Here is a 21,359-nt window from a genome sequence, read left to right as displayed (position 1 = left end):
CACCAAAATATTTCTCAGGAAGAACTTTGTATCTGCTTCAGTGTTTGAACTAGTACTTAGAACCCAAGGTTTGTTTCAGAAAGCATGAAAAAGTTGTTTTTTGTTTGTTTGTTTGTTTTGCCTTAAGCTGTATGGTCCGTGTCTTCCTTAGCTTGGGCTGTTGTAACGAAGTACCATCATAGACCTGGTGGCTGAAACGACAACTGCGTTTCCTCACAGGTTTGGAGCCTGAAGTCTGAGGCCAGGGTGCCAGCATGGTCAGGTTCTGTGCGCTCTCCTCCTGCTTGCAGGGCTGCTGACTTCCCTCCGTGTCCTCACGTGGGGGGAAGGAGCTGGGAGGAGAATGAGCAAGCTCTCTGGTATCTTTCCTTACAAGGGCACTGATCCCATCATGAGGTCTCTTCCCTCACGATCTCATCTAACCCTAATTCCCTCCATCTCCAATACCACCTCATTGGGGGTTAGAGCTTCAACATAGGGATTTGTGGGAGGGACACAATGCAGTCCATAGCAGTCAGATGGTACCAGCATCCGTCTGAGCCACGAAGGAGCCTGCACGTGGCTCTTGTCGAGCGTCTGATTTAGGTCAGTGTCCCTCCGGTGCTCTGCTGGAAAGAAGGCCCCTGCAGCGGCGAACGCGTCCGCCCACTGGATGCAGAACTGAAGATAAACTGTCCGGCAAAATGATGTTAGTGTTGGCATTACTGAAGTTAAGCATCCTCTCCCATTCACCCTCTCTCCTTCCTTATTCCTCACTAGAGGCCCGGTGCACGAATTCGTGCATGGGTGGGGTCCCTCAGGGTGGCCTGCGGGGATTGGGCCCCTGCTCTTACCCTTGGCCTGGAGCCACCTGCTCACCTACTCTACCATCCCACCTCAGTCCCACACTCGTCGGGGCTGCCTCCCGCTGCCAGTGCTGTGTCGCCGACACCCAACATGTTCTGTGCCACCCCCTGGTGGTCAGCACATGTCATAGCAAGCGGTTGAACTCCTGGTCTCCCAGTCCAACTCCTGGTCAAACGACCGCCCAAGGGGACAATTTGCATATTAGGCTTTTATTATATAGGATGCTAGAGGAGAGGCTTGCCCAGACCAGCTGAGATTGGCACCAGGTTTATGCATTGTGGATGAATCAAATGTGGCTCATGCCATTCTATCAGTCCATTTTAGTGAAGCTTACCTTAATACTGTAAGGAAAGTTTTTTACAGAAGGCACTTTCTATGTGGATTCACTCTAAGTAGCATTAAGTTGGCTCTTTTAGTATGAAATTACAGTATAATTTGTTCTGATTGAGAAATCTCACTTCACACTTAACTCAGTGTTAGAGTCATTTAAAGACAAAATCAAAATGACTCATGGGACTTGTGTTGTATAGTACTAAAATCCCACATTTCAACTCAAATATACAGTGTGGAGTCGTAAGTTCCCAAAAATGAAGAAATACTAAGAAAAAAGTTTTAGATACTGAGATACAAAGAAAAAATTTATGAAAGAATCATCCTCTAGTATTTTCTCTCTTTTGGGAGAAAAGGTGGTTTGTTGTTTTTTTAAAAAATGATGTTCTTTGTAGGTAGCAACACTAGATAAAAACCCCTTTCCATTAAGATGTAACATTAACTAATAATGAGTTTATTTCCCCAAAGATAACCCATCTGAGTTTAGATTGGAATTGCAGACATATACTCTGTATATATATTCTGTAGTCATAGATAATGTCAACCTATCAATGGTAAGTACAAAATCCATCTTTTACACAATGTGGAAATTCTAGCCATTTAAAGAGTACCAGTGTATAGCTTAATGGTAAAAATATTAACCAATGAAATCCATACTATCTATATATACATAAAAGGCTAATATGCTAAGTGTCCATCCGTCTGGTAGCTATGATGCGCACTGACCACCAGGGGCAGACACTCAACATAGGAGCTGCCAAGCTGCAGTGACTTGGCAGCAGCGGTTCTCAGGTGACCCACCCTAAAACCAGAGAGGAGGGAGCCCAATTCCTCGCGGGGCCGCATGATTCCACCTTCGGCCATGGGTTTTGTTGTTGCTGGGGCACTGTTGCCCCTAATCTGGTTTACTGCACACTTGTGTTTGCGTTCCACACCCTGTACAACAGCAACTTTGCAGAGTGCCCTCTCGCACTCCAGGACCCCTTGGGGGATGTCAGAGAGCCGGTTTTGGCCCGATGCCCACAGGCCAAACTGAGGAATCTCACTGCTGGAGGGACCCCACTCACTCTGCAGATGCCCTTCAAGCTACAGTGCCACCCCAGGTGTGGCCGGCCGGGGAGGGAAGCGGGAGGTTGGCTCCAGGGCATGTCTGGCCCATCTTGCCCAGTTCCACCCCACTGGCAACCTTCTTGTTAATTTCCTTTCAATGTGCATGAATCTGTCCACTGAGTCACTAGTTCTATATAATAAAGAGCTAATATGCTAATTAGACCGAACAATAGAATGACCGTCCGGATGACCTTCTGGATGAAGCCAGGGCTGAGAGGGCTGAGGCAGCTGGGGCTGCAACAGCTGAGCCCTTTGCACAAATTTCATGCATCGGGCCTCTAGTTAATAATAAGAAAGCATACTCACTTTTACACTGACAACATTTATGGTGCCGTGACCTTTGCAGACAGGGTTCAGGATCTGAAGGAGGGGCCGACGCACAAATGAAAATGCTATACAAGAAATATGAATTTAGAAGGCATTGGAGCCAGGTGGAGCCTCTTTCTTAAAGAGACACACACACTTCTGGCCTGGTCCACTATTTATTTACTTGAGTACACATTTGCCCTTTAGCAATGCATACAGGTAGATCAAAGGTAAAGTTTGGTAAACAGTAAAGGGATTATCAGGTTAGGGAATTGCCTTGAGCCACCACTATCTCAAGATGAACAATCGGTGCTTAGCATCAGCCCTGCCTATGCCCAAGGTCCATTGGCCTTCCGCATTTCTTGGTGCACTCTCGTGACAGTATTGGCAAGCGGTGGCTTCCCGCATATGGTTTTTGTTTAAAACCCTTGTCATAGAGTCTGGTCACGAAACACAGTTCTCTTCTGGGCAGCTCAGTGAGTGCTGTTTCCCACTTAAAAATCATCATCATACCAGCACACATAGACAAACACAGATATACACACAGCACACACACCCCAGTCACCACACACCATTCTACACACTACACATCTATACCCTACAAATAATAGTCAAACACAGGGCATTTATTTAGTTTCAGAAAGATTAATTGCCAATAAGTACCTAAGGGATTAAAATAAATAAAAATTGAAAACATGAATTTTATTTTTTAGTAAAAATATTCAAACTGTGGTTAAAACTATTCAAAATGTGCTAAAGCTGTAAGTAAAAATCTCCCTCCCCCTGTGGATACTCAGTTCCACTCCCCAAGAGTCTTCAGTTGCTTTCTAGAAATTGCAGCAAATACATTTGTATGTGTGCATAGATATGTGTATATACTGTGTGTGTGTGTGTGTGTGTGTGTGTGTGTACAGGGTGGGGCAAAAGTAGGTTTACAGTTGTGCGGACATGAAACAGTTTATTCTTGTATTATTATTTATTAATTAATTGTGTTACTAGAGGCCCAGAGCACGGATTCGTGCACGTTGAAAGGAAATTAATTAGAAGGTGGCGGGCAGGGTGGGACTGGGCAAGACGGGCCAGGCACGCCCTGGAGCCAACCTCCCATGGGTCCCTCCCCACCGGCGCATCTGGGGTGGCGCCGGGGCTCGAAGGGTGTCTGTGGAGTGAGTGGGTCCCTCTGGCAGGTGGGGGTCCCTCAGCGTGGCCTGTGGGGATCGGGCCTAAACCAGCAGTGCGACGTCCCCCAAGAGGTCCCAGAGTGCGAGAGGGCACTCTGCAAAGTGGCTGTCGCTCGGCAGTTCCTGTGTTGAGCGTCTCGTCTGCCCCGTGGTGGTCCGTGCGCGTCATCGCTACCGGCCAGTCAGCTGGTTGTTTAGCCTTTTATATAGAGAGATTTTTCATCTGAACAACTGTAATCCTACTTTTGCCCCACCCTGTATATAAACACTGTGTTTGATTTTTAAAGTTGATCACCCAACACCAGTTGAGCTGTTAGAACGGGTGCCAGCCACAGCGCGCTCTGCCCTGGGCTCGCTAACGAGCCTCTCTGGGGCCTCTGCCTTTCTCGCTCTGCAGAGCGGCGTGCCCGGCCCCGCCCGTGCTCTGTCTGGAAACCTCTGCCGTGGCCTCCGAGCCCGTCCCTTGGCTGAGGCCCGGGGTCCCCTCCAGCCGCCCGGAGGCCGGTGTCCTCTCTCGTTGGTGTTCGGCTCCTGAGCCTGCGGATACTGTTTGGTCAATAGCAGGAGGCGTTTCGGGAACACATATTGTGGAAGGAAAGCATTCCCCCCCAGCCATTCACTTTCAACTCGTCACTCTGATTTGCTTCAAAAGTCAGTGATGTGAGAAGAGCTTTATCTGGTCCCTCTGGTGGTGCAACTCACACACACACACAAAAACACACACAAATCACAGACTTTTAGAAAAGGAAGTTATATTAAGCACTTCAGTCAGCAAGAATGTTAGAACTGGGCAAAGGTAAAGATGCAGATTTGGCCAAGACCGGTTTGGCTCAGTGGATAGAGCGTCGGCCTGCGGACTGGAGGGTCCCGGGTTCGGTTCCGGTCAAGGGCATGTACCTTGGTTGCGGGCACATCCCCGGTGGGGGGTGTGCAGGAGGCAGCTGGTCGATGTTTCTCTCTCATGGACGTTTCTGGCTCTCTATCCCTCTCCCTTCCTCTCTGTAAAAAATCAATAAAAAATATATATATTAAGAGGCAGATTTGTACTTATAATAATAACCATTGAAATGTTAAAAATGATATTATTTAACATCATTTTCCAGAGACTCAGAACTTCTAGAAAAGCTTTTTCATTCATGAGCTCATGAGGACAATCTGGAGTGCTTTGTAAATGTGCCTGTGAGCCCTGGGTAAGGAGACCCAGGGAGGCGACGTTACCTGCCCAGCACACAGCAGCTGGACTGTGAACTCCAGCCGCTGCACATGAGCCGCTAGCCTGACTGTAGGCAGCGGACACTCAGCCCTACGGCTGCTGTTAGGGCCGGTGCACAGCCCTGGATGTGCTTTAGTGTCAGGTGCTTTATTCACAAGTAATGCGAGTGATTTTAAACCATAACGTACCGTAGTTCAGAGAGGCAACTATATAATATTGGTAATTTAGCAACTCGTTATAAAGGCACAGTTCTGTTCAATGACATATATCTAGATTGATGCTCTAACTTTATAATTGATAAATCTTGTCTGTATTATTGGAAAAATTAATCTTATAGGGGTTTTTTGGGGGGGCGGCGGGGGCAGGCCTGAAAGATGACGCTTGGCTAAATACTCAGATTTTTCTTTCTTTTTTCCTTTATAATCAATTACTGTATTTAGTTGAAAATGTGCAATGACTTGAGAGCATGTTCTGGCTTAATTCTTGAAAATCGTCCTTTCTCCAGCCCTCGGGCACCTGCTAGCCTGTATTTCCAGACTGCTGAGCAGTAGAAGGCCATTTCCACAGGTCCGCTGAGCTCCGTCTCTGCCAGGGTCGCAGGGAGGCGCGGTGTCTGGCAAGTGTTTCTGTCACTGCCTCTCCTGGAGCGGTTTCTGTGGACCGGAGCTCCGGTTGGCGGGGCTGGCGGCTGCTCCCCGGCTCAGGCCGCCCAGGTACAGGTGTGCATTTCGGGGGCGCTGTTAGCGCTGAGCCCGGAGCTGTGGATTCCCGCAGGGCCCGACGCCTGCAGGGAGCAGTTCGCCCTGCTGGTCGACAGCTCTTCTCTCTTTGCTGCTGACCAGGTCCATGGATGAAAGCCCATCCCTGAGGCGCAAGACGGCGATGCGGGAGAAGGGCCGGCGCCAGGCCGTGCGGGGCCCGGCCTTCATGTTCAACGACCGCGGCACCAGCCTCACGGCCGAGGAGGAGCGCTTCCTGGACGCGGCCGAGTACGGCAACATCCCGGTGGTGCGCAAGATGCTGGAGGAGTCCCGCACGCTCAACGTCAACTGCGTGGACTACATGGGCCAGAACGCGCTGCAGCTGGCCGTGGGCAACGAGCACCTGGAGGTGACGGAGCTGCTGCTCAAGAAGGAGAACCTGGCGCGCATCGGCGACGCGCTGCTGCTGGCCATCAGCAAGGGCTACGTGCGCATCGTGGAGGCCATCCTCAACCACCCCGGCTTCGCGGCCAGCGGGCGCCTGACGCTCAGCCCCTGCGAGCAGGAGCTGCAGGACGACGACTTCTACGCCTACGACGAGGACGGCACGCGCTTCTCGCCCGACATCACGCCCATCATCCTGGCGGCGCACTGCCAGAAGTACGAGGTGGTGCACATGCTGCTGCTGCGCGGCGCGCGCATCGAGCGGCCGCACGACTACTTCTGCAAGTGCGGCGACTGCACCGACAAGCAGCGGCGCGACTCCTTCAGCCACTCGCGCTCCAGGATCAACGCCTACAAGGGGCTGGCCAGCCCGGCCTACCTGTCCCTGTCCAGCGAGGACCCCGTGCTCACCGCCCTGGAGCTCAGCAACGAGCTGGCCAAGCTGGCCAACATCGAAAAGGAGTTCAAGGTAAGCCGGGCGCCCCGCGCGGCCGCCGCCGCCTGCCTGGCGCCTGCCCTGCTTGGCTCCCAAACCAGCGCTGCCCCGGGGAGTTTAAGTAACCAGGGGTCGGGAGCGCCGTTCAGAAGCGATCTGATGCTTTTCCCTGCCCAGCTTGGCGCTGTGAAAAATTTGTTTTCTGGACTGGGATAGGCTGGATCTGAGAACTAGAATTTTTCTGGGTAACCGTTATGTCCGCTTTTGTCAAACGGAGGGATTTGGCGTGAATGTCTCCCTTCCAACGTCTTCCCCCTCTTGTGTAGTTAGTTGTGTGGTGGGATCCAGCATGCAAATAGGATTAGTTCACTGCTTATTAGCTCAGACATTTAGATTGAAAGTCAAAAGGCTAATATAAAATGCTGCCAAAGTCATTTCATTCATCTGACCAGAATGCCTCTCCCTGAAACCCACAAATGTGTATTCAGCCTGACGAACGTGGACCCAGACACCAGGTCCACCAGAAAGGCAAGGGCGGTCCAGTGTTCTGCTTTATTGGATTTATTTATTTATTTTGTCCTGGACATCATCTCCAGTCAATCAGTGCAATTCATTTTTATAAAAAGTACACATTGATGGAAAACATTGTTATTGTTGATTCAATTGCTCAGTCCTCCTGTGCATGTTGGACGGTCCTACCAATTAACCTGGGTGAGAGGAGATGCATTAGCGGTGGACAGTCAGTAGGCGGGTTTTCAGCAGGACCCTGTCTCCGGCTCTCCACCTGAGGTGATTGTACTTTGAGCTCAAAGTACCAGCTTTGAAATGAAAAACACAGACAATGTGCTGCCTAGCGAAAAAGAGGTGTTTTTTCCCTTTGTGGGCACCGATCCCTGTTTCAGTTCCTTGAATTGTTTTCTGGATGCTGAGTCCCTCTGCTTTTCAGTTCAGCGTTGTGATGGCAGATTGAGGAAGAGCGGTCATTCTGTCTTTCAGATCTTAGTGCATTTTTTCATGCTTAAGTGAGATTTACACAAATGCAACTAGCAATATAATTCAGGCCAAGGGGTTGCAAGAAATGGAAAGTTTGGTGGGCCTTTTCCCCCTTCCATACACACCAAATTCCTCCTCATCGGACAACCCTCATCTTGTGCTGGTGGCACTCTGGCTGTAGGGTAATTTTATTTGTTACTCCATTAAAATACTTTTCTGGTATAAAAGCTACACATATTTATTATAAAAATTTTGGAAAATGTGCGAACATACAAAGAATAAAATAAATATTTACCTTATATCTAGTCCCTTTGAAGAGATTCATTATGTAATATTTAAAAGACTTATTTCCTTGGGCCCCAAATGAATTTGTTTTTAGACAGAACTCAGAACATTTGAAAGCCTCAAATTCTCTTTAGAGAGAATAGAAAAACATTCAGGTAAAATAGTTCTAAATACTATTTCTTTATTTTGGCATAGTAATAAAAATATAATTCTAAATTTGTTTGCCTTTCAAATATCACTCAACCTTTTTTAATGTATTCTGCTTGTTATATATTGAAAGTCTATAAAAGAGATTCTACAAAAGGGAATATGTTTTAATAATTTGCAGAAGATGATGATGTATGCAATTCTGCCCAGAGAAGTTATCTCAGTAAAGCCATGGTTGAAAAGTCTGTCATTTTTTGCTTTCCCCTGAAGCTGGCGAAATCTATATTGATAATACTTAGAGTCCCCTTTACTCTGACTACAGTCACCTCTGATAACCTTTCAAAGGTGGGGAATATTGCAAGTAAAGAGGGAGAGGGAGAGGGAGGGAGGGAGGGAGGGAGGGAGGGAGGGAGGGAGGGAGGAAGAGAGAGAGAGAGAGAGAGAGAGAGAGAGAACACAATTGAGTTTAGGAGGGCATGCATAAAAGCTACCAGATAGCTAAGGATATTCGGAAATCATCTAAATCTCACTGTGCCTTGATCTGAATTCTATGGGAAGCTGTTGGGTGGCGTAGCCTTGTCTGAGTCATGGTGTCCAGGGACCACAAGTCCCCTCCCCTGGTTGCATATTCCTTTTCTTCCTTATTCTTACCTGTCCTGCTGTTGCCTGGTTACCTGCCCTCTCCTCACCCCCTTGCCCTCCTGCCCCACACTCATGTCCATCTGTCAGGGCCTTAGACTGAGAAAACAGCTTTCCCCGCTCTGACCCCGAACTCTGCTGGAAGGGGCGGTGGAGGGACGCTCATCGCAGAGGCAAGCAGCTCACCTCATTTGCCCTGGTTCGTGGTGTTCTCTGTATTCTTTCCACAGAGACTTTGAGCTCAAAGTACCAGCTCTGAAATGAGAAAATAGACAGTGTGCTGCCTAGCGAAAAAGAGGTGGTTTTTCCCTTTGTGGGCACCGATCCCTGTTTCATCTGCCCAATGGCCTGGGAGATCGGGCATCTCGCCCCTCAAATCGCCACCACTCAGGTGCTTGAGAGAAGGCTCCCAGCCGCCTTGCAGTTTCCAGAGCTTCTAGAAGAATGCAGGAAGCCTGGTGCCGAAAACACACGAAGGTCATTACCCCAGGAGGCTGCCCACGCTCGGATACAGATTTAGAAAAATGAATGGAGGACCGCGTGGTGACAGGTTATTACAGGCGGATTTTGGGTGTGCACGTGCTGTCTGTACCTGTTCCGAGAGACAGAGTCCTGGACAGGATGGCCTCTGGGTCCAATCCTCCGCGTGTCAGAGGCCAGCAAGCTAGTCATTTATTAAGCTGTGAGAACGCAAAGTGGAATTTCCTAATTCTGAGTCAGTGGTGCACATTTTTGAAAAAAGGAAAAAAAAATCCTTTTGCCCTCCCTGTGCCTCAGTTTTCCTCTCTTTAAAGTAGAAGAGCAATTTCACAGCAGGGCTGTCAGGAAGAGGAGAATGAATATAATGCTGAAGCAAGGCAGCATTTTACAGCAGGAAGATGTTCTAGGAATCGTCTGAATAGACAGACTCTCATTTTACAGAGAAAGCAAGGCCTATAGCCAAGGTTCCGCCTGCCAGGCCCCGATGTGGGACTCGTGGGTGCAGTCCTCAATATTCTATCTCACGTGCTGTACGTGGCAATATTGAAGCCCTTCTGGAGTCCTTGATGTGCACCAAGCACACTGAGCCTTTAATCCTCACAGTAGCACTGTTAGGCGGGCTTGTTCTCATCAGAGCGGCTGAGTGACTTCTCAAGATCTCACAGCAGTGAGCGGTAGAAGCAGTGTTTGAGCCTAAGAAGTCTGGCTTCAGATTGACGCTTCAACCACTGCCCTCTCTTTGTTATGAGGGCTAGGATCGGACAGGGCCCAGCCTACTTAGAATTGAATTCCCGCTTTCCTCTTAAGGATAAAAGGGATTTTGGAAAAGGATGGAAGAGAATTAGAATGATGAGTCAGCCTTACAGTTGCTATGAGTGCTGAAACCTGGAGACGGGGCACGGTGAGGATGGAGCGCCATTGTTCTTTCTCTGGCTTGTGCAGGTCCTTGGGCTTTTTTATTTATTATTATTATTACCTTCACCCAAGGATATGTTTTTACTGATTTTAGAGAGAGAGGAAGGAAGAGTGAGAGAGTGAGTGAGAGAGACATCCATGGGTTGCCTCCTGTACGTGCCCCGACTGGGGATAGAGACCGAACCTTTTGGTGGATGGCACGATGCTCCAATCAACTAAGCCACTGGCCAGGGTGGTCCTTGGGCTTTTGAGTTCCTGCTCTGCCAAGTGGGCAGCAGGTCCAGCCCATAACTTCGTGGCAGGCCCAGGTGATGGATGAGTGGCCTGATGAAGACGATTAAGCAAAACTAAATCAGGGGGAAATCATTAGGAAATGCAGAGCGGACAGACGGTCTCGGTGAAGGCAGCTCCTCCTGGTGGTCAGAGCAGGCTGGTTCCTTTTGCACCTGGGAAGGGCTGTCTGTACCCCCATGTTCCCGGGGAGCTCCGCAAATAATGAGACACGCCATCCCGTGACCACAGTGGAAGAAACGCCCATTGCCCAGCTCTGACTGTTTCCTGTGCTGGGGTCACAGACTTCTCCCCCAGGAAAGGTTTCCGTGGTTATGAAAACACGGTGTTGTCCTTGCAGCTTGTGTGACTGATCTCTCAGTGGATGTGAACAACCCACGTGGCTTTCTTTCAGACTGGACAATGTACAGATCACAGTGTTTTAAGATAATGAGTCATTATTTAGGTATTGCTGCAGAAGTGGTCCCCACATTTTCTTCAAGCACAGGAAATAGTCTCTTTTATTTCTGCTCAATGGGGCAATGGCCGTCCTATGTTGTACCAAATCTTATAGAACAGTCTGAACTGAAGAGGCACACGAGGAAATTTCATCTAAAAAATTGTATTAAAAGGGGAGCTTTCTATGGGAACAGACATGGATTTAATACTTCTGGATGCTATAATAAAATATTTCATTAGTCTTCCAGGCATGGAAGGCAGACACTCTGCATAGAAACCAGCGGCTGAACATTTTATTAATTTTATCAGTTGCCTGGTTCCAAATTGAATGGAAACCAAAGATTGAAGTTTTTATTCATTTTATCTGTTCCCTTATGAGAGGAAGAGGATTAACTGTAACTGTCCTTTATCTGGATTTCTGATGTCTGAAATGGAAACTTTTCTAGTCTGGGTAGCCTCTACACACTCTCTCCTCCTCTTGTTTATTTTGGTTGGTAATGTGACTTTTGCCCATCACATCATGTAAATTAATTATTTAAAGGGGAAAAGTGGAATTCCTCATATCCTTTTTAAAAAAAACGAAATTAGAACACCTTTTTAAAAAGTAATATTTTATTGAATTCAGAGAGGAAGGGAGAGGGAGAGAGAGAGAGAAACATCAATGATGAGAGAGAATCATTGATCAGCTGCCTCCTGCACACCCCACATTGGGGATCGAGCTCACAACCTGGGCATATGTCCTGACCGGGAATGGAACCATGACCTCCTGGCTCATAGGTCAATGCTCAACCACTGAGCCATGCTAGCTGGGCCCTCATGCCTTTTTTTTTTTTTAAGTATATTTTTATTGATTCCAGAGAGGAAGGGAGGGAGAGAGAGATAGAAACATAAATGATGAGAGAGAATCATTGATCAGCTGCCTCCTGCATGCCCCCTACTGGGGATGGAGCCCACAACCCGGTCCTGTGCCCTTGACCGGAATCAAACCCGGGACCCTTCAGTTCCCAGGCCAACGCTCTATCCGCTGAGCCAAACCAGCTAGGGCCATGCCTTTTTTTAAGGTATGCTTTTTGGAAGCCCAGAATTAGGAAATTCTGCTGTGCAAAGTATTGTTTAGTTAATAGACACACAGTGTCTCAGGACATGTCAAAATGAGGAATCCATTTTCCTCAAGTGCACCACATTAGATGATCATCTGGCTAACTTCCTTAACGGGCGATAATTTTAGTGAGAGCCATAGAAATGGAACTGGGGTTTCCGGAAGTGAGGCACTTTCCTACGATGGTCGATAACACCTTGACAGGAACCAAGAGGCGAGAAATAGAGCTGCAATCAGGAGGTAACAGGGGAGGTTGCCCGCTGACTTCCTCATACCAGTCCATGCACTACACACACATGCGAATGGAAGGGGAGATTCACAGGTTATTTCTCGCGAGGTGTTAGTTCCAGCGGCCTGGCATCTTTTCTCTCAGGCATCGGTACTCTGCAACCCTTGGCACTTCAGTGACGTATAATCAGACACTTGTCTTCCTCAGGACGTGGGCACGTGCCCTGCAGACCAACAAGGGGAAACACCCCCTCTCTGCTGGTCCCTGACCTTCCCCACACGCCCTTCCCTGCACGCCAGTCATCCCCAGACATAGGTGTGTCAGGAACACATCAGGGCCCCGGGGCTGCGTGGGAATGGCCTTCTGGCGCATGGCCAGGCGCGTCGGGGCTGCTGGGTGAGGTCCGACTGCACTTGGAGCAGCGTCTCCAGCAAGGCGGGAGATAGCACCTGGACACGTCATTCCCACATGTGCTCCATCTCCTGTGTCAAGTCGCCACTTTAGGAAAATCCCCATTTAAAAAAATTTTTGTTGTCCCTCAACTAGAAATAAGTAGAATAAAATAACTGATGTAAAAATGTTTTTCCGCTATAGAAATGGTTTTGTTTTGGCTTTAAGAAAACGATCATGTAGAGATTCGACTCCTTTTGATCCTTTGGCCCTTCAGCATCAGCATTTAGGCAACATCTCTTAATACAAACCAGGGACTGCTGTGCGCAGCGCTTTTGGGGTGTCTCTCACGGTGGGCAGGCTGCAGAAGGTCCTGGCTGCGGGTGGGAGGGGGCGAGTCCATCCCCAGGGGGCTGCAGCCTCCGACCAGAGGAAGGAACTGCTTCTCCTCACGCACAGAGGACCCTACACCCTTCCCATGGGCTCAGCAAATCCTCTGTTCTAAACGCCAAACCTCTCATTCTCAGAATGACTATCGGAAGCTGTCCATGCAATGCAAAGACTTCGTGGTGGGAGTGCTGGACCTGTGCCGGGACTCGGAAGAGGTGGAAGCCATCCTGAACGGAGACCTGGAGTCGGCGGAGTCTGCGGAGACGCACAAGCACAAGGCCTCCCTGAGCCGCGTCAAACTTGCCATTAAGTATGAGGTCAAAAAGGTGAGTGGCTGCTCCCGTCCAGCGCGTTGGGATCCACACGGAATACCCGCCAGGCTGTGATTCCAGGACATTTTTCCAATCATGAGAGTAGATGTTGTGGTAAAAGATCCTTTTTCCTTCTTGAAAGGAATGAGTGAAGCATCCTGGTAAAGTGAGGAGTCAAATACCGAGCTTCTGATCCTCTCCACTCTCGATGGGTTGTGAGACCTGGGATAAGTCATAGGACTTCTTTACATTTCAGTTTCCTCTATAAATGGTGGATAATGTTTCCTATCTGTCTCAGGGTTTTGGTGGGATTTCAATGGATTGAGACATGCCAAAGAACTAAACTGCCCGTCACGATGCAGTTGATAACAATAAAATCTGTTACTTGTACACGCTTTTGGAAGGGACTGTCACATACATTCTCACGTTAATCCTTGCACCAGACCTATGTTATTATCCGTTTTGCCTACAATATAGATCAGATAGATGATGAGATTTTTATTCTACAAAGAAACTAAGGTTCTCCCAGCTTAAATGACACGTCTGAGGTCACATAGCATTCGCCAAAAATAAAATTATGATTTTTTTTAACCTGGTTATTTTAGATAAACTGTTATGTGTATCTATCTTCTACTTGTATGGGGCTTTTAAATAATTCATGAAAATTGAGGTTATGATGTTTTACTGTAATAAAAATGTCTTACCCAGAATCCAACAGCTTATATATGTTAGATAAATGGAATTGTTTTGTGCTTTTAAGAGACGCTGATAAATCACAGAGAAGTAAGCCGTTATCGGTAGAGCTGGTGTCACACAGTGTGGCAGGGAGCTGAGGCGGGCAGGCTCCGGAGCCAGCCTGCAAGGGCTCAAGCCCCCGTGTGACCGCGGCACGTCCCCTAACCAGTCCGAGCCTCGGTGTGCTTGTTGGCAAAGTGCAGACAACGGTAGTAACTACTTGTTCCGCTGGCTCCGGGATTACTGAGCTGCTGCAGGCGACGTAATCAGCACAGGCGCAGACACGGGATTGTTCAGTAAGTTGTAGCTAATAGCATCTCTGCGTTACGACGACTCATTCTCAGAATGATGGCTCTTAAGCAAGTTCTGTTCTTAGTCATCGAAGACGGATTTCGTGTTCACTGCACTGGTTCTAGCTCACGCCGAAAGGAAGTGAGTGAGGGCTAGGCGGAGGGTCAGGAGTCTTCAGGAGACGCGAGGACAGCTTCTCTCCGCTGGCTTCCAGAGCTGACGCCCTGAGGGAGTTTCTGTGGCCCAAACAGAGCAACTCCGCCTCTGCTGCAGGTGGCTGGCCCTGCGCCCCTGGAGGCTGCGAGTCCTGCCTGATGGACGCGGCCCCTTTCACACCAAGGCACCCACACCGCCTCTCACGGGAGGGGGCGCTAGGCCAGGCGGTCCCCTGACAGCAAGTGAGGATCACTCTACACACACACACACACACACACACACACACACACACACACACACACACGTACACAATGCTACCAGAATGTAGAGAACTTCCGCATGTGGTTTTCACGTGATTGTGGCCAGCCATCAATGACAGACCTCCCCTCTATGTAACAGGACAGTGAAACTCAAAGTGAAAGTGATTCTCAAGGCATTGCCAGTTACAAGATAAGATCGTTTTGGGTAAGATGGATATTAAGACGCGTTTGGAAATCTGTCTGGATTCATGCACAGGTCTTGCAGTGCGCATCTCTTCTCTTGAGCACCCGAGCGGGAAGCAGTGATTCCGCTTGTCACAGGTTCTCAATCATGGCTTTGAAAGTGTCCCGTGAGCAGACAGCTCGTCTGCAGATGTGTCTGTTACCCAGCTGTCTCGCAGAGTGCAAGTCCTCCTGCATGTCCATCTTAAATAAATGGGTGTGGAGACCACAGTGTAGGAGGTGTCATTAGTAATAAACTTGCTGTCAGTCAACTATCAGGTAACAACAGCCAAAAGAATATATGTGGCCCTACTCGGTATGGCTCAGTGGGTAGAGCATCGGTCTGCAGACTGAAGGGTTCGATTCCGGTGAAGGGCACATGCCCGGGTTGCGGGCTCGATCCCCAATGTGGGGCGTGCAGGAGGCAGCCTATCAATGATTCTTTCTCATCATTGATGTTTCTATCTCTCTTTCCCTCTCCCTTCCTCTCTGAAATCAATAAAAATACATTTTTAAAAAGATATATTAAATATGTATATATTTATTATATATATATATTTAAAATAACATATGTGGAACTGAAAAGAGAGTTAAGACTTTGAGGTGTCCTGGTTTGTTTGTTTGATGCTATACAATGAATATTAGTTGAAGTCTTTGATTTGGAATGCTCATTTGGAAAATGTACAGAAGGACCCTATTCTGGAATGCCCCAAAGCCCCAAGTTCTATTTTTTTCTCTCTCAAAGGCTTCCTGAATTGTTCTCAGCACTCACCCATCTCCACTCCAGCAAAGAGGGAAAACACCCACCCACTCCTGACGTCCTTTCCCCCACCTTCTCCTTTCTATTCCCCAAGAAAAAGTTCCTCTCAGATTATAAGGATGCATGTCCCCCCTCTCCCCGGCCTGCCCCCCCCCTCCGACACACACACACGCTGTGGCCCTGAGGTGCCTATGGCTACATGAAAGGCACTGGGATTTCAGGATAACTTTGTGTTAGAGAATTTTCCCCGCATAAAAATATAAACGCATATTTATTCACATCAGCCCATAATTCCACCAAGGAAACCAGTTTTATGTAACGGGCGGCTGCTAGGGTTTATAAGAGACTCAGGAAGTGTCTCCCTCCATCTGCCCAGATCTCCCCCCTCCCCCCTCCTCCCCCCCCCCCTCCCGCCCCCCAGCTCAGGTTCTGGGTCTATGACTCCTGTCTGGGCTCGGAGCTGCCGGAGCTCGGGAATCCCACCACGGGTTCAACCAGGCCTTAGAGACTCGATGGCAGTTAATCAAGAAAACGAAAATATGAAAGATCTGCATAGCAGGGGTCTCAACATGAATTTAATGATTATGTGGGAAAGAACATTCCAAAATAAAAGCAGTAGAGGGAATAACAAAGCAAAAATATAAATAGTTTGATCACATGCAGCCTAAAACCCTGTACATTGGAAAGATCTGGGAGAAATATTTTTCTCAATTATAACTTATAATGGACTGCTATTCTTAATATCAAACAAGCTCAAACAAATTTATGAGAAAAATTTCCAGAGCTTTATAGAAAAATAAGGTAAGAGCTTGAACAGGTAATTCACAGAAGAGAAAATTAAAATGGCTAACAAACATTTAAAATTTTCAAGCACCTTGGTAACAAAGGAAATGCATATTAAAATACAAATACTATTTCACCTCTCTTAAATTATTAAATAATGAAAACTTACGATTCTTAATGCTGCTGCTGTAACGGGCTATCAAATGCTACTGGCGGGAAACAGTAATGTGCTTTTCATCAGGAATTTTGAAGACTATTCATCATTTCTAAGGAGTCTATAAGGGAAATAACACCACTGGGAAGATGGTAAATACTGTTACTGTTCATAGGGTTATCGACATTCTTCTACTACAAGAGAACGGAAGATGAAATTGGATTTTTTTGAAAATGGGTACAAGAAAAAAAAACACATGAATTATTTTTAAATTAGAATTAGGGACTGTTTGCCCCCCTGCCCCAAGTCCTGAGTTCTAGTTCTGTCTGTCCATCTTCTGTGTGACGTAAAGAGGAATGCCAGTCCCCTGCACCCACAGGCATACCAAGACTTCTGCCTGTCGCTAGTAGCTATTGTAAGAAAGCCCTTGGCAGAGATAAGAGACACCAGATCTTCCTGAAAAAGGGCTCTGAGGAGGCGGGGACCTGTCCTCAGTTTCCCCCGCTCTCCCCTTTCCTCCATGGGGGGATTAAGTGTAAGGAGACAGCCCCCAGAGGAGACACAGCAGTGTAGACACAAAAAGCTCTCCCCGGCACCTGCAGAGAAAGCTCAGAGGTGGAGCCTCGCAGCGAGACACGGGGGGCACACACGGCAGAGACTGGGGCGCCCGTGCCGGCCGGGCCCTGACCCCGCGCCGGCAGCCTCCGCCGGGCCGGCCTGTGCCCAGGCACCGGGAGGTGGCAGAGCAGTTCACACCCGGTGGGCTCGAAATCCAGAAAACTCGAACCATGCAAGTTTTCCGTTTATGCATCACAATTCAGGAACTTTAAAAAGAAGGTGGAATGATCTAGGTTGTACCCACAGGAATATTTTCTTTTAAGTTGTATGAACTGAGGCTCCAACAATGAAATTAAAAGCAAAACGGAACATTCCCACCATGTTCTGCGCCCCAGTGTCCCCACGAAGATAGTTCTGGTCAAGGCGGATTTCATGAAAACGTAGTGTAACGTGAATTTTTTCTTAATAGTCTGCCACGAATGGGGGTTCAGTTTACAACCTATTAGTCAACTTGGCAGGAAAAAGGTGTTTTCTCAATGCTACAGTCATTTTGTTCCATGGAAAGACTGGGATTTTCTTATGTGTCAATCATTCTTCCTTTAAATCAGGAAACCTCGAATAAGGGTATTATTTTTGGAATGATTTCAATTTGCTGGTCCACTGACGTTAGAAAACAGCATACGCGTTCTCCCAGCCACTAGGACTGGCGGGCAGTGGCAGGGTGCTTTAGGAGGTAAACCAGTCCAGAGATATATAGGTCACTGCCCTGTTTTGAAGTCATTAAAAAGAGCAAAACTCATCTCCGAGAGGGATTAGCTTTTCTGCCCTCACTTGCTACTGTTGCATCAGTTTCATTTTCTTTTTCAAATGGTCCTTGTGTGCCCGTATTCGGTTAAAATCACTAGGGAAAATATCTATTTTTTCCCCCTGTGGATTAAAAGAAGTCAACAGCCCTGGCTGGTTTGGCTCAGTGGTTAGAGTGTCAGCCTGTGGAGAGCTGGCCCACTGACTGAAGGGTCTTAGGTTTGATTCCAGTCAAGGGCATGTACCTCAGTTGCAGGCTCAAATCCCTGGCCCTGGTTGGGGCATGTATGGGAGGCAACCAATCGATGTGTCTCTCTCACGTTGATGTTTCCCTGTCTGTGTCTCTACCCCTCCCTTCCACTCTCTCTAAAAATAAATGGGGGGGGGGAGGGGCAACAGATGCCATACGGTGATGTTTATTATCTCAATTAAGAAGAGGGAAAAATTAGTAGTATAGGAAGTATACCTGTTAAGCTGAAGAGTAAAGTATGACAAGGTGCAAACATCGTATTTAACATAGATTAAGGATCTGCACTATGTGAACAAGTCACAGTGAGTCAAAGATGGATCACCCTCTTGTGTCACGTGGAAAGGATGGATTTCCATCAAGTCTTTGAGTCTATGTAACCTTATACAGTGTAATTAATGCCATAAAGCACATCTTCAAATTTAAAGAGCAGCTGGAGGAGGAGGAGTGGGAAGAGGGAGCCATACTACAACATGAGTACTTCTGTCCTCAAGAGTTCAAAAGTTATGAAAGACCCTCGAGAGTTCAAAACCTACCAAGGACACTTGTAAGTGGGACATTTGTCCACCAATTCCATACGGACATGTCATCTATCTGTTAACTCCGTAGGCATTTTCTGACTTGATCAAACCCTCGGCCTATAAAAAAGTTCTTCCCGAGCGGTTATCTGATCTGCTGACATCGCATCCTCTACCTGTGGATTTCCCAGGATGCACCACTCCCCATGCCAAGCCAAGTCTGGCTGCAGTCACAGGCCTGCCTTTTATTTGCATCCATCCAACTTCCCACAAATGCAGGCCCTCTAAACACCAAGGCATTTGGACCAACATTCAAATTAAGACTGTGTTAAATGCTATTTATCTTGACAAGCATATGAGTCCAGGTCTCCATTCTAATAGCTTTTCTCACCTTTATTTATTAGGTAGATCTGCTATCCATCTCAATCTCTACTGCAGGACAGTGTCAAATGCTGCTTTTGACTAATTAGGTCAGGCAAAGACTCAAAGCCTCCAGAGACCACCTCTGACTACAGACTGATAGACTTTTGTCTTGATTTGCCCTCAGGCAATCGTCCACAGGTGTGGCAAGAGTGTTTTTCAACCGGGTGGGGTAATTGCTTCTGCCTGGAGGCTGTTATTCTCAGTCTCTTAATGGGTCTCAGAAACTCCCAAGTCCCGGGGCAAGGTGTTTTCTAATAGGGTGGGGCAGCTACATTCCCCCCAGGTAAAAACCACCTGCACAGCAAAGATCTGCATGAGAAAGATGACCTCCCCAGTGTGAGGGAATGATTCAGCACAGGAAACTGGGGTTCTAACTCCAGAGCCCCCAGTCCTGGCTTCTGCTCACACAGCTCCAGTCCACTCTGCCCTCCCTCTGCTGGAGCACAAGGTGGGTGGCTGCACAGGAAATTTTGTGCGTTAGCCCTTTAAGAGGGTGCCTGAATTTGCAGCCATTTCTCTCCCTGGCAGACAGCAACCCCATGTGCTACTTTTCACCCCAACTGCCAGCAGCAGCTCCTCACCATCTGGTACGAGAACCTCTCAGGACTGCGGGAGCAGACCATAGCCATCAAGTGCCTGGTTGTGTGGGTACCCTTCTCAATTCTGGTGCTCTCTGTTGGGGGGCCCCACTTGGGGATTCAACCCCAGAGTTCTCAGTGGAACCCCCACAGCTGAGATATCTCTCCGGAACTTCAGTTGTGGTTTGTTGAACCTGGCCAGCCCTTTCACGCCTCTGCCCCTCCTACCAGTCTCTAGGCAGTCTCCACTTTCAGTCCGTGGTTATCAGGGTTCTCTCTAACTAGTCTTCAGTTGATTATTCAAGATGGTTGGATTTTTTTTGTATTTTAGTAATTCCAGTTTGGTCCTGGGAGTGTGTCTGTGTAGCATCTACTTACTCCACCGCCATTTTTAACCTCTGCTTTTCTCACATTTATTGGTAGCTTGCTGTGTGCCTCAGATCAAGACCACTCTTCACTTAAGGCAATGCTGAATGCTTCCATTTCATCTCCTTGTACCAAAGGCCTAAGCTCATGGGAGGGATTATGACATGTTGAAGGGTGAGTGAGTGAGTGAGTTAGTGAATGAGACAGGGACTGTAGAGGGGGGATGAGGATTTCTCACATAGAAGGAGGGGTGAAGCAGGAAGGAAGTGCTGCTCAGACACAGGGCAGAAGTGGAAATTTGGAGTTCTCAAGAATCCTAGGAAATTGCCACAGAGACCTCCAGAAGCCATCCACCTTGAATATATCCACACATGTATCACGAGTTCAAATAATGTCTGCATTGACCTTGAAATACTGTTTTCCAAAATCAGAACGTTGGAAAAGTGACAGATCTTGAGTTTGGAAAGAAGGTCTCATATTTACTTCGTGGCTGGCAGTGCCCACTGACCCTCGGGACCTGGGATTTTTATAAGTGAATGGAAAGGAACGTACAGGTTCCAATACTCTTTTTCACATTGAGCTCATCAACAAGAAAAGATAGCATCTTCTTTTTTGTACTTCTGACTCTCCCAAACCCTACCAGTTTGTATTACTGAAAAAATTTCAGTTAAGTATCTCAAATCTAGTACTTGGAGACTCATCCTCAACCACATCTGTCAACCACATCTGTCTCTCCTGCAGAGGCGCCGTGGCTGCCGCCAGAGTGGCCACCACGGGCTTCCAGAGGGCGGCACAGGGCGGGCGAGAGGAGGTCTGGGGGAAGTTGTGCCTCCACTGCCCACCCTGGGGGATGAGGTTTTATTTTATTTTATTTTTTTTAATGAAAAGAAACTATAAACCAGGAAGTGGAAACCTCTTCATTGCCCTGTAGGCGTGCTCTTGATAAATAGTGAAATAACGTTGGAATTACCTAGAGCCACTACGAGCTTTAGGATCGGGAACTAGGACTTGATTGGAGATGAGCCCTCTGCCTGGTGGGGACTGCGGCTGCTCCCCTTTCCTCTCAGATTTCACACAAACATCTCACGGGTGCCTCCTACCTGGTTCACTGTTATTGTTTATTCTGTTTTGTGGAAGCAGCGATACTTTGACTTTAGTAGCGCTAAAGACTCCTTTTAAAAATATGTTGGCATTTGTCCTAGGTGTTTGGCTCATCGGATAGAGCATCGTCCTGTGGACTGAAGGGTCCCGGGTTCGATTCCAGTCAAGGGCACATGCCCGGGTTGCGGGCTCAATCCCTTGTAGGGGGGTGTACAGGAGGCAGCCCATC

At 47.8% G+C, this 21,359-nt stretch overlaps 1 protein-coding gene across 3 annotated transcripts in view; it reads left to right on the top strand.

Annotated features, from left to right (window-relative positions):
* Window positions 1–21,359, top strand: part of TRPC3 (transient receptor potential cation channel subfamily C member 3) — a gene marked incomplete at its 5' end in the record, with an annotated part of 67,001 nt that overhangs the window by 15,372 nt on the left and 30,270 nt on the right. For all 3 annotated transcript variants that reach the window (XM_079773138.1, XM_079773137.1, XM_079773136.1), the window contains 2 exons: window positions 5,829–6,600; window positions 13,001–13,189. In XM_079773138.1, the coding sequence (XP_079629264.1) occupies window positions 5,829–6,600; window positions 13,001–13,189 (961 nt within the window). The remainder of the gene's footprint in view (window positions 1–5,828; window positions 6,601–13,000; window positions 13,190–21,359) is intronic.

Source organism: Cnephaeus nilssonii (assembly GCF_951640355.1).
Source record: "Cnephaeus nilssonii genome assembly, chromosome: 5".
Lineage (NCBI taxonomy): Eukaryota > Metazoa > Chordata > Mammalia > Chiroptera > Vespertilionidae > Cnephaeus > Cnephaeus nilssonii.
The sequence above is the reverse complement of the archived record's forward strand: the minus strand, read 5'-3'. Positions and strand labels throughout refer to the sequence as shown.